The sequence below is a fragment of the Myotis brandtii genome, unplaced genomic scaffold (assembly GCF_000412655.1).
Source record: "Myotis brandtii unplaced genomic scaffold, ASM41265v1 scaffold163, whole genome shotgun sequence".
NCBI classification, from domain to species: Eukaryota; Metazoa; Chordata; class Mammalia; order Chiroptera; family Vespertilionidae; genus Myotis; species Myotis brandtii.
The window spans coordinates 1,126,911-1,138,398 of record NW_005355962.1 but is presented as its reverse complement, the minus strand read 5'-3'; the positions used below and the strand labels follow the sequence as shown (position 1 = coordinate 1,138,398).

Sequence of the window (11,488 nt, the reverse complement as noted above, 5' to 3'; positions counted from 1 at the left end):
AAAAAATGGTTTGGATTATCTATGTCTTTATTTTCATTTTTACTTCATTTTTCTAGTAATTCCTGTGCCTTCTATCTACTAAAGTACCAACCAGCATCAGATTGGAAATCAGAAAAACAAAGCGGCCCTTCACGGGCGGTAATGCAAGCGCTCTGCCTGGAAAAGGCTTCTGAAGAGAAGCAACAGGCAGCCCCAGGGAGCCCCGTGGGAAGACAGACCTTCCCCTCTCTTCCATCTCCTGTTGAAGTTCTCCGAGCAATTGAGAGGAAGCATTTACAAATTTCAATAGCAAATGGGCAGAATAAGTGTGTGTCTTGTATCTAATAATAAAAAAATGGTTTGGATTATCTATGTCTTTATTTTCATTTTTACTTCATTTTTCCAGTAATTCCTGTGCCTTCTATCTACTAAAGTACCAACCAGCGACAGACTGGAAATGAGAAAAATAAAGCGGCCCTTCACTGGCGGTAATGCAAGCGCTCTGCCTGGAAAAGGCTTCTGAAGACGAGTTGCCTTCACTCATGCAACAGGCAGCCCCAGGGAGCCCAGTGGGAAGACAGCCCCTCCCCTCTCTCCCATCTCCTGTTGAAGTTCTCCATTAGCTAAACCCTTTGACATCCACACAGGTCAGTTCTCTGGGACAAAGAGCAGGAAACAGAAGGGTGGAGAGTGGGTCCCCTTTTGTACAACCGGGAAAGCTCACGTCCCCAACATCGCCAATGCACCAAGTCCCATCATCACAGCCATGTCATTGTGGTCCTTCTCCCTGTGCCGCTTGTCACGTTATTGCCTCTCAGCTCCAGATTCACCCTTCCACACATGCTCTGCCTAACGAACAGAGGTCCTGTAAGCATCTCTCCTGCACAGCAAGCACCCTGTTGAGCTTTCTCAGTAGAGGGTTCTGGGGGACACTGCAGGAGGAAGGGGCTCTCCTACATTCACAGCTGCTGCCTGGGGTCAGCGGTGCAACGGGATGACTTCCGTCACACTCTACCCCAGACACACACCCAGAGTATGTGGCCCGTTGGGAGCTCTCAGCTCCAGCCGAGCCTGGCATTAAAGATAGAACCCATTGCACGGGTCGCCGTGAGTACCGGTTTTAAAGTGCACATGGAAGCAGCACATGGACATGCAGTTCTTACAAGGTGAGCCCAAAGCAACTTTGGTGACTTCCTCACCTGCTTGGGGCATGGGGACCAGGTAGGCCTTCACCTCTGGGTAAAGCTTGGCTGACACAATGCCTGTTCTGACGCAACTCCGGGGGGACATAAGGTCTTACAATCACTGAAGACAAACATAGTCTCAGGTCAATTATTGCAAGTATCCAGTCCAGTTTATAGATCAGTACTTCCATCTTTATTCAAATGTAAGACTTCTGGGAAGGAATCTTTCTCTTTCATCCCTCTTCCTCCCCCTGTTTGTTAACTGTGACCACGGGACCCTCCAAGGTTGAGTGCTCGCAGGGAGGAGGTAACAGAATCAGAGAAAAGCTCTTACATGGCCATTTTAGTCAAAATATGGCTTCATGCTGTCTGCACTGACAGGTACTTAAAGCAAACCCTTTCTCTTCACAGGGTATATAAATGTCTAATCACTCTATGTTATACACCTGAAACTAATATAATATTGTATGTCAACTATAATTGGAAAATAAGTTAATTTTAAAAAAGCTAATCCTTTCTCTTACCGACCCTGAAACTAATATAATAGTGTATGTCAACTATAATTGGAAAATAAGTTAATTTTTAAAAAGCTAATCCTTTCTCTTACCGATACCTGCAGGATTCCTCAGAGGGGTTCCTCCCCAGTGGCGTATTCTAGTTCCACGGATCTCCCTCCTGACTCAGTCCTTGGTTTCCCAGAAGCCCTCTTGGTGCTGACCTTCTCTGTCCTCAAGATGTATCCCTCTCACATGTGATTTTAAATTGTTCCAGCCCCCAAGTGGCTCACACTAGGCCAAAAGAATATTCATGTAGCCTTTGTCCCAAGAAATCTAGGACTGAAGGTCAAGCCCAAAGCAGCAACAACACTCCTCATTCGCCTTCCAAAGCTACCTGCCAGCATCCCCTCAGCCTCTCTAGACTTTTCTGGAAGAGAGTCAGCCACCATTCCACTGTGTCCATCCTAACTCTAGTGAGGCCCCTGCTGAGCGCTCTGCAGGCCCACTGGTGTGCACCACAAAATCAAAATGAGACAGGTTTTCTGAACTTGCTCAGCTTTTTGAGGGAGGGAAGCATTTCTGACTTCAATTCTCCTTGAGAGACTCCCCTACAATTTATAATTTTACGTCTTTATTTTTCTTTCCCATAACCCTTGGTCAGACATCTCTTTGGTGCCCACAAGCATGATCATAAATTATCCACATGTTACTTTACTGGGGTTTTACCACAGACTGCTCCATACAGTTGTGGGGTAACATGCACAATCACTTAAATAGGAATTCAACTATTATGTTCAACAATAATGTTTAAAACATGCAAGCCCTACCCATTGAAATCATTCTTTGGCAATCTTGCTGTGTACATCCAAACTAGAGGATGTTGAGATTTTTATGTCACCAGTAGTCACCATTTTAATTACATGCAAAAACCAGATAACAAATAACATTTCTGATCCAACTTTGCTTATGCTAAATAGCTGTAATGACATATCAGGGGGAGTATTCTTTATAATAAAATGGTAAGTGTCCTAATATGCTAAGTGTCTGGTCATCTGTTCAACCAAAGGTTAATATGCTAATGAATGTTAAGGCTGCTCAACCACTCACTATGATGTACACTAACCACCAGGGGGCAGACATTCCAACCAGTAGGTTAGCTTGCTGCTGGGGTCTGGCTGATCGGTTACTGAGCAAGACGGGCCAGACATGCACTGACCACCAGGGGGCAGCTCCTGCATTGAGCGTCTGCCCCCTGGTGGTCAGTACACTCCCACAGGGGGAGCGCTGCTCAGCCAGAAGCTGGGCTCACGGCTGGTGAGCGCAGCAGGATTGGCAGGAGCCTCTACTGCCTCCGTGGCAGTGCGAAGGATGTCTGACTGAAGGCTTAGGGAGCGGGCCTAAGCTGTCAATTGGACATCCCCCGAGGCCTCTCAGACTGCAAGAGGGCGCAGGCTGGGCTGAGGGACCCCCCCCTGCAGTGCACAAATTTCATGCACTGGGCCTCTAGTAAATAAATAATTTTTAAAATTTCTTTTTGCCAATGTTTGCTGATAGTTTTATAGCTTTGCATGTGAAGAATTTTAAACAGAAAGATCAAAGTGCATTAAAAAGGAGGTTTGGGGTTTTTTAGTGGTTTTTTTTTATTTGTTTTCTTAGAATTTAGACCATCCTTTGGAAACCACAGGATGTATAAAAATACATGTAGTACTCACAACAGGCTGAGATAGAAAGTACAAAGATGAGTACAACTTGTATGAACAATACTGTTGGTAAGATTGGTTATGTGGGTCAGTATAATTAAAATGGTTAAGGTGACATGGAATTACTCTGAAAGAAGTCATGAGAATTCCTAAAAGAAGAAGCAGTTTCCTGAACTGGCCGTGTCAGAACCATCTGAAACAATAATTCCCCCAAGTAAACCAGACACAAACCTGTCTGTACCTGGGGTGGCCACTTGTCTACACAATGTCCAATCTTTGCTTCTTCTCAGTAGCAGAACCCTGATTTTATTGGTGCAGTGTATCCAAATAAAAGCAACATTTCCCAGCTTCTTTTTCAAACTGGTATGACCATGTGACTAATTCTGGTTGGTGAATAGAGCTAGAAATATTATATATTATTTCTGAGAATGCTCCTTTAAGAGGAGTGAAGAACTTGGTGTGAATTTTTTGTTTTTCTACATAACCCTCCTGAACTACTTAGAATTTGGACTCTACAGCTGGATCCCTCCAGCAAACATCTTAGAACATGAAGTAATCTTGAAGCCAGAAGCCCTAGATGACAGATCAAAGAAGCCCGGGTTCCCAGTGCCTCCAGCCCTGCACTGTTTCTGCCATACTTCCTCTATAGGAAGGAAAGTGAACCTGACATGTTTAAGTGCCTGCTATTACACACCATCAAATCCCAAACACAGTGATCCTGGCATTTTCTTGGCCTTCCCAGATTCCAACAGATTCTCTTCATTTTCACACAACTATAACAACCTCAACAATGCCACCTGGTTGCTAGTGATTGTAACATGTCGCTTGGAAATGTTAAAATCTGGGAGAAATGCCTATCTTAGAATGAATAGAGCAGGTATTTGGAGTTTTTGGTTTATCATGTTGCCTTAGCTTCCCTGAAATGTTACTAGTAACATCACTGATTATGAGACATGGAGAAGTTGGGGACCTCCAGTATAGAAAGTTATATGACCATGAGAGGATGCTTTGTGTATACTCAGCACAGGAAGGAAGCTAAGGGAAATGTGATCTAACACATTTGCCACCCACAGCTGGGGCAAGGCAGCGTGTCAGTGAAACAGTAGCTATAGCAACATCAGTGTCAGGGAATTTGTGTATTATTGGGTTAAGAATCTCTTGCACTGTAATGGAGCTTAACCAAACAAAGCACCTGGAAATTATGGTAGCCGACTGATAAACATCAAAGAAAGGCCCAAAGGAAGACAATTCCAATCAGAGGATGGAGGAGAGACGGGGCAGGTAACGTTCTGCTGGCTCAGGCCATCAGTAATTAGTCCTGTTAAAATACCTATGTTAACTATCCACACATAACTTACACTGGCAAAAGAAAGGAAATAATGTTCTAATAAAAGGGAATTTGAATAAATATTCGCATTAGAATAAGGAAATGGTTCTGGAAACTTCTAAGGAGTTATTATTGATATTATATATTTTCTACAGGTAAAGTGAAATACTGAATAGCCTATAGAAACCAGTTAAGGTAGATTGAATCCTTTTGTTCTCACTCTCCCCCTGTACTAGAATTATGCACCTATGCCCTTTGCCACATGACTTTGCACCTCTTTTTACAGCAGCCCAGCCTGAAGCTGAGCCAAGCCACCCAGCAATAGCCCAGGCTAGATCAGTGACCTCCAATCTACAAACCTGTGAGCATGAGAATAGCCTGGTGTGAATCTCCAATTCTGCAGGTAATAAGGGGTCTTCTTTGTTATGAATGTGTGTCCTCCCCCTGGCCCATATGTTGAACTCTAACCCCAAAGACGATGGTATTAGGTGGAGGCTTCGGGAAGTGCTTAGGTCATTAGGTGGCGCCCTCATGAGTAGGATTGGTGCTCTTACAAAAAGGTTCTAGAGAGATCCCTTGCCCCTTCCACCACATGAGGATACATTGAAAAGGCACCATCTATGAATCGGAAAACAGGCTCTCACCAGACACCAAATGTGCTGGTGCCTTGATCTTGAACTTCCACCCTTCACAGCTGTGAGAAATGAATATCTGTTGTTTATAAGCTACTCAGTCTGGTATTTTTGTAGCAGCCTGAACAGACTAAGACAGGATATGATACAATACTCAAAAAAATGCCAGCGATTTCTGGGCATTTTTAAAAAATTAACAATACAAAACTAAAAGTATGTAACCCAATATATCATGCACTGGAATCATTGTTAGTTTGTCATAGCATCATTAAAGTCTAAAGATTAGAGAATGTTCAACTGAATGCTTCAGTACATATGTTGACTGATAGGGTTATACTTTGTCAAATAGGTATCTTGGATAATATAAATTTAATCATGGCTATCCATTTCCTACCTATTGGAGACAACACACATAGTCTTCAATAAGTAGCAATTTTCTTTTTGCTTTTTGTCCCTTCATGCTGTATTGCCTGTGTTCAACTCATACTTGAGGAAAATGGCCAGAAGGTCAACACATGGAGAAGATAACATGAAGCACCCAGACAGTCCATATATACAATGATCTATTGTTTTAATATCATGTTGTAAATAGTTTCTTAACCCAGACATACAATCTGTGCTTTGAAAAGGTAAGATTATTTCTTAAAATTTTGTAAACAGATGACATGATAAAAATAGATTCTATGCCTACTGCTTTGAATGAAGAGTTACTAATCTTTATCATTTTTATTTGCTGAATGTCCTTGAAAGAAACACGTCACCAACTTCCTATTTACCTATCTCACCCATAATACCCAGTATATGAAAGTCACTCAAAAAAGATACATATTAAAATTCATAATGAATGACACAATACATGGTTTCAAAGGTGTTTACTATTTGGTCAAACAATATTTTTAATTGTCAGTCATAAAGTGAAATGTATATTCACATACATGTTAAACACCCATCAGACCTGCATTATTGCTATGAGACACCATTTTATACTCTGTGGGAAAATGCAATTCCTGAGGTCATTATTGGCTTTTATAAATCATTTTCTTCACCGTTAGATCATCTTTCCTTAAGTGACTTGGGAGTGTGAATTGGGGTCAGGATGTCAATTTCATACCAACTTTCTATGCCTACTAAATGAGAAAACAGGCTCTATCTTTTATAAAAGGTAGAAAAATAACCATGATGTGCAGAATTTTTTTCCAACATATACCATACAGGAAAAATGTAGAATGAACACAAAAAAAGTCTTTTCTGAATGATCTCGATCCCATAAGGAACGTATGTTTTCCAGATAATCAGTCCTCAATGTACAGCAGTCCAGCTGTTGTTTTGCATTTATTTAAAATATCCTTTGCTAAATAATTGTGTTCATCTTTAAAAGAAAATTACTTAAAATTACATTCAGTTTTTTTTCTGAAAACCAACATAAAGCAAGGACATTATACATGAAAACTGAGCCATCAGTTACCAGCTTTGCAGACTCTTTTTGTTTGGTGCAACCACAACCTAAGTCATACAAAGCAATTCCTACTTTTTGTGAAATCTGGTAGAGTTTACACTTAGAGATAAGTATCAGATACGGTCTAAATTTACTAAGGCTAGCAAAGCTTTATTGATTTCATAATTTATATTGTATGGTTTTCAAAACAATCCTATGAATGCCTCACTAAAGTATGACACAACAAAAGCTGTGAGCAATACTTCATTCCTGGGTTCAGGAAGGCCTGGGAATCATTTGTATCTGTGTTGTATACGTTTTGATAGCCTTCCACATTTTTATGTACTTGCTCGTGAAAGTACTAGAACAAATCAATTTAAAAGAACACCACTATGAAACCTCTTGAATTCTTGATCCTACCCAGAGGTTTAAAAGCTCCTACCACCTAGCTTGCATTCTCCTCTGGGTTTTTGGTGTCTAAGTGACTATACACTGCATGTTTCTTGCTTTGTGATGATTTTCTAATATGTATGATACATGAAAAAGTATTTCCCAAAGATCTTGCATTCAAGGCTTTTCAGACTCGAACTATAATCTTTTGAAACATTTTTAATAACAAATAGCCTATTTCCCAGATCTGAAAGCAATAGCTAGTTTTCTTGACCTACAGTTGAAAAAAAAATTATCTTTTAACTAAAGAGGATCAGCTTAAAATCCCTCTGGAGATGTTTTTATTTATTAAATGCCTTCATTACAACACCATCTTTCATCTCCTGCTACCCCAATTCAATTTCTCCTGCATAGAGAGTAATGAGCAGGATGGCTGTGAACCCCGTTAACATTCCAGCGTTCTGAATCATGAAGAAGGTGAAGTCGGTCTTTCTGCCAGTTACCTTTTCTCTCAGCATGTCGTTCATCTCTGGAAACTAGAAGAGAGACATATTGTTAGATGACTGTCGCCATCTTGTGGTAAAACATAAACTAGTCATTTATAGACTTCTGAAATAACCATTTATTTCAGATGTTTTGATGTTTTAGGAATATCTAGCTCTATTAAATATCAAAAAAAAAATAAAAGTACTAAAATAGTGTTCCTCAGTGAGTTAATTAGTTAACCAGTGAAATGGGATTTACCTCATTTTATTCTCACTCTCTCTCCCCTCTCTCCTCTCTCTCTCTCTCTCTCTCTACCCCATCACAGCATTCTTTCAGGGCCTCAAACACATGGAGCCTCTTTCCTCCCTCAAATCTTCACACCTGCTAAAATTTTTACTGAACTTTTCCACCTCCAGTTTTCCAATGAGCTAAATCCTTCAGGTTTCAACTTAAATCATACTTTCTTAGAAAGGCTTCTCTTAGCCCCTTCTAACTTACATTAGGTTCCTTTACTTTCATCTCTCAGATATATTGCTTTATTTTTTATTTCACATATTTTTTATGTGTAATTACTTAGTCATGTGTGTGGTTTTTTTTCTTTGTTGAACTTTAGCTTCTCCTCTTTGTAAACAGGAAGCCCCATGAGTGAGGGGACGGTGCCGCTTGTCCACACCAGCATGCCCAGTGGCTTATCAATTTCCAGGCCTGGTGGCTGAATAAATCATTTTTTAGTAATCACTATACATTTAATCCCTGTTCTTTTCAATTTGTGTATTTTTGCTTGCTCTGCCCCTCACAAAATTACAAGGTTTTTAAATAAATTATGCACTGCTCTAGGATTGAAGACTATAACAGTCTCATTACAGTGAAAGCAATTAAATCCCCAAGTTCTGTACTTAAGATCTACTCTTTCTCAGCGGGTAACTTCTACTGAAAAGGCTCCATGTGGAGATCAGCAAATGCCACTCCAAAAAACATATTCCGAAATGCTTGCTGTGTGTGCAGTGGTGCATTGTACCAGCATCCAAGAGGTCCCCTCAGTCAGTCATGTGCCTGATTTAAGAAAATCGGTATGAAGATAAAATGAGTGAAACCATTCTGAAAAGAATGAAACTGCTGTAAGTATGTACAGCATCATTTATCAGTATTATTTCTGCAAATTAACCACTCTAATAGAGTCTGTTCTTATATCAGAGAAAGGAGAAGTGATGACCTAGCATCAATAGAATAGGAAACACTAATTCTGTGAAGAAAACTGTAAATGCAGTGATGGCTCTAAAGGATGGAATCCTTGCTCTTATAAGGGGCTGAACAGCACAACCAACAAGGCTCAGCAATGATCATTTGGAGCTAAGAATGCAGATGAAGGAATATAAATTATTAAATTATGTCTGTAATTTAAAACATTCAGTTCCAAATGCAAAGGAAATAAGCCTTGATTTGCATACACTTAGCACCTCTTCATTTTCTAAAAAGCTGTACATGATGCATATGAAAATGCACAGGACTATTTATGTTCTCTCTCTTACACACACACACACACACACACACACACACACACAAATAAATAAATACACAAGACACAGCCATAGGTATAAATATAGATATAAGTATAGACTTACCCAAGTACATATTGTCTACCTTTAATTTACCAGTTTCAGTTTCACCCAAAAGGTTCTCGCTGTTTAGAACTTTGAAATAACAAAATTCTATTTACAAAACAAGTTAGTCCTCTTCCAATGTGAGATCCTCACAACAGAGAAGGAAAAAACCCTAAGGGACATACACTAATAGAATACAAGGTTCATCCACCCCAAGACAAAACCTTGGGAAAATATCTCTGCTTCAGCAAAAATAATTCATTTCCTCTTCTAGCAATAAGATCATAACTTAAAGAATCACCCTGTCAACATGGCTCACTGGTTACACATCAACTTAGGAACCAGGAGTCACAGTTCGATTCCCTTCCCGGTCAGGGCACATGCCCGGGTTGCAGGCTCGATCCCGGGTGTGGGGTGTGCAAGAGGCAGCCAATCAATGATTCTCTCATCATTGATGTTTCTATCTCCCTCTCCCTCTCTCTTCCTCTCTGAGATCAATAAAAATATATTTTAAAAAAGGAATCAATGAGAATCCCTTTCAAATTACTATTCAAAGAGTTATCTGCTAAACCAGGAATGTCTTAAATTACAACAAAAAGAATTTCCTTTCACTCTTAGTCAAATTATAACCCAGATGTTTATTCATAAATTTTAAACTAAAACAAGATAAAAATTTAAAATTTCTTACCATGTCTGCCAGAGAAATATACAGGAACATGCCTCCAGCAAGTGCGAATATAATATTTGGAGCAAAGTTGTTGCCCACCAAAATGCCAAAAGCTAACCCAACATAACAGGAACACGCCGAAAGGAAATTGAATAACAAGGCTTGTCGAGTGCTCATTCCTGCGTTGAGTAGGATCACAAAGTCCCCTAGAAGAAGAAGAAAATAGCAAGAGTTTTTTTTTTCAATTTGGGATGAGATAAAAGATAATGTCTCACAAGGGCTTCTTTACTTTGATGCCATCAGCAGGGCTTTTAAGTGTGTCACCTGAAATGTCTCATTCCACTGAAAAGCCAAGAAGGAACTGACTTTCCCAGCCTGAGCAGAGCCCTTACCTAGCTCGTGAGGAAACTCCTCGCACAGGATTGCTATAGAGGTGCTGAGCCCCTGGAGAAGAGACAAGGTGCAGGAAGCCCCAATCGCCAGGCCATCGATGAAATTGTGGAGGGCGTCACTGAGCGTTATCATCCAGGCGATTGTCCCTATCTCTGACAGTTTGGGCCCCTTCAAGCAGGTGCATGAGCTTGGCTCCTTTTTCTCATCCTGTAAAACGGCAGAAAAATCAATCAGCAGAAAAAAAACATTTCTTGAAAGTGTAAGAAATATAGAGAAGTAGGAGATGTGTTATGTCTTGAGGGAGACAAAAGGTTACAACAGAAAGTCTTTCATAGTGGATGGGAACCCCTCATCATTTGTAACAGAGAAAAGAAAACTTATGGTAGGGAAAAGGGGAATGAATAGATGGCAGGCCTTGAACAAGCCACTTAAAAGACATTTTATTTTACTTTCCCCTTAAAACAATCCTTTGATTTACATGAACAAATTCCTACCACTGCCTTCCTGAAATGTAACAGCTATTAATCTATGAATTTGATTTATTCACATACTTAGAAAAAAAATTTTTAAAGGCTAAATTTAAAGTCTTTTGCATGTTACTATTTAAGTGTGAAATCCATGTTTAAAGCATGATGGCATCAAAGAACGTTTACTCTAGTCACTCCTGCACCACTATGGGACTGTGAGCAAGTGATCTGGGCCTGTTTCTTCAACTGTAAAGTGAGGAGAATGTATTAGATGATTCATTTATTTTTCCATGACTTATTAAATTTCCACCATCTTCTAGGTGCCATGCTGGGTGTCTAGGCTATGACAATGTGGTCCTACCAGCCCTAATTTCAACGATTCCCTTAACAAATTTCACAAAGTGTGATTGAAACAAGCTTGCCTTTATACTAACACTTCTTTCCATTTTGAAACAATTATAAAAATAGAAAATCTTACAATGAACCCTTTTAAGAATTTAAATTTTCATGAAATTTAAAAAATGTATAAAATCAAATGTCAAATGCCAACTAAAGCATTTTCCAGAAATTGGGGGGGGGGGAGATAATGACATGCAAATACATTTTTAAGTAGGGAAGCAATTTACAATTAACTCAAGAACATTTTATTCCTAATTCCCCTCCCCTCAACTCTACTTCAGCAGCTAATCAACATATTTATTGAACATCTGCAATTTGGAAAACAGTGTGC

The 11,488-nt window shown here is 39.8% G+C and overlaps 1 protein-coding gene across 1 annotated transcript in view; it reads right to left on the bottom strand.

The window, feature by feature from the left end:
- Positions 1-6,176: 6,176 nt before the first annotated feature.
- The window catches only part of SLC39A8 (solute carrier family 39 (zinc transporter), member 8), a 75,229-nt gene continuing 69,917 nt past the window's right edge, over positions 6,177-11,488 (bottom strand). The window contains exons 6-8 of the mRNA XM_005862302.2: positions 10,291-10,498; positions 9,920-10,104; positions 6,177-7,680 (exon numbers count right to left, since the gene is read on the bottom strand). Of these exons, the coding sequence (XP_005862364.1) occupies positions 7,531-7,680; positions 9,920-10,104; positions 10,291-10,498 (543 nt within the window). The 3' untranslated portion in view covers positions 6,177-7,530. The remainder of the gene's footprint in view (positions 7,681-9,919; positions 10,105-10,290; positions 10,499-11,488) is intronic.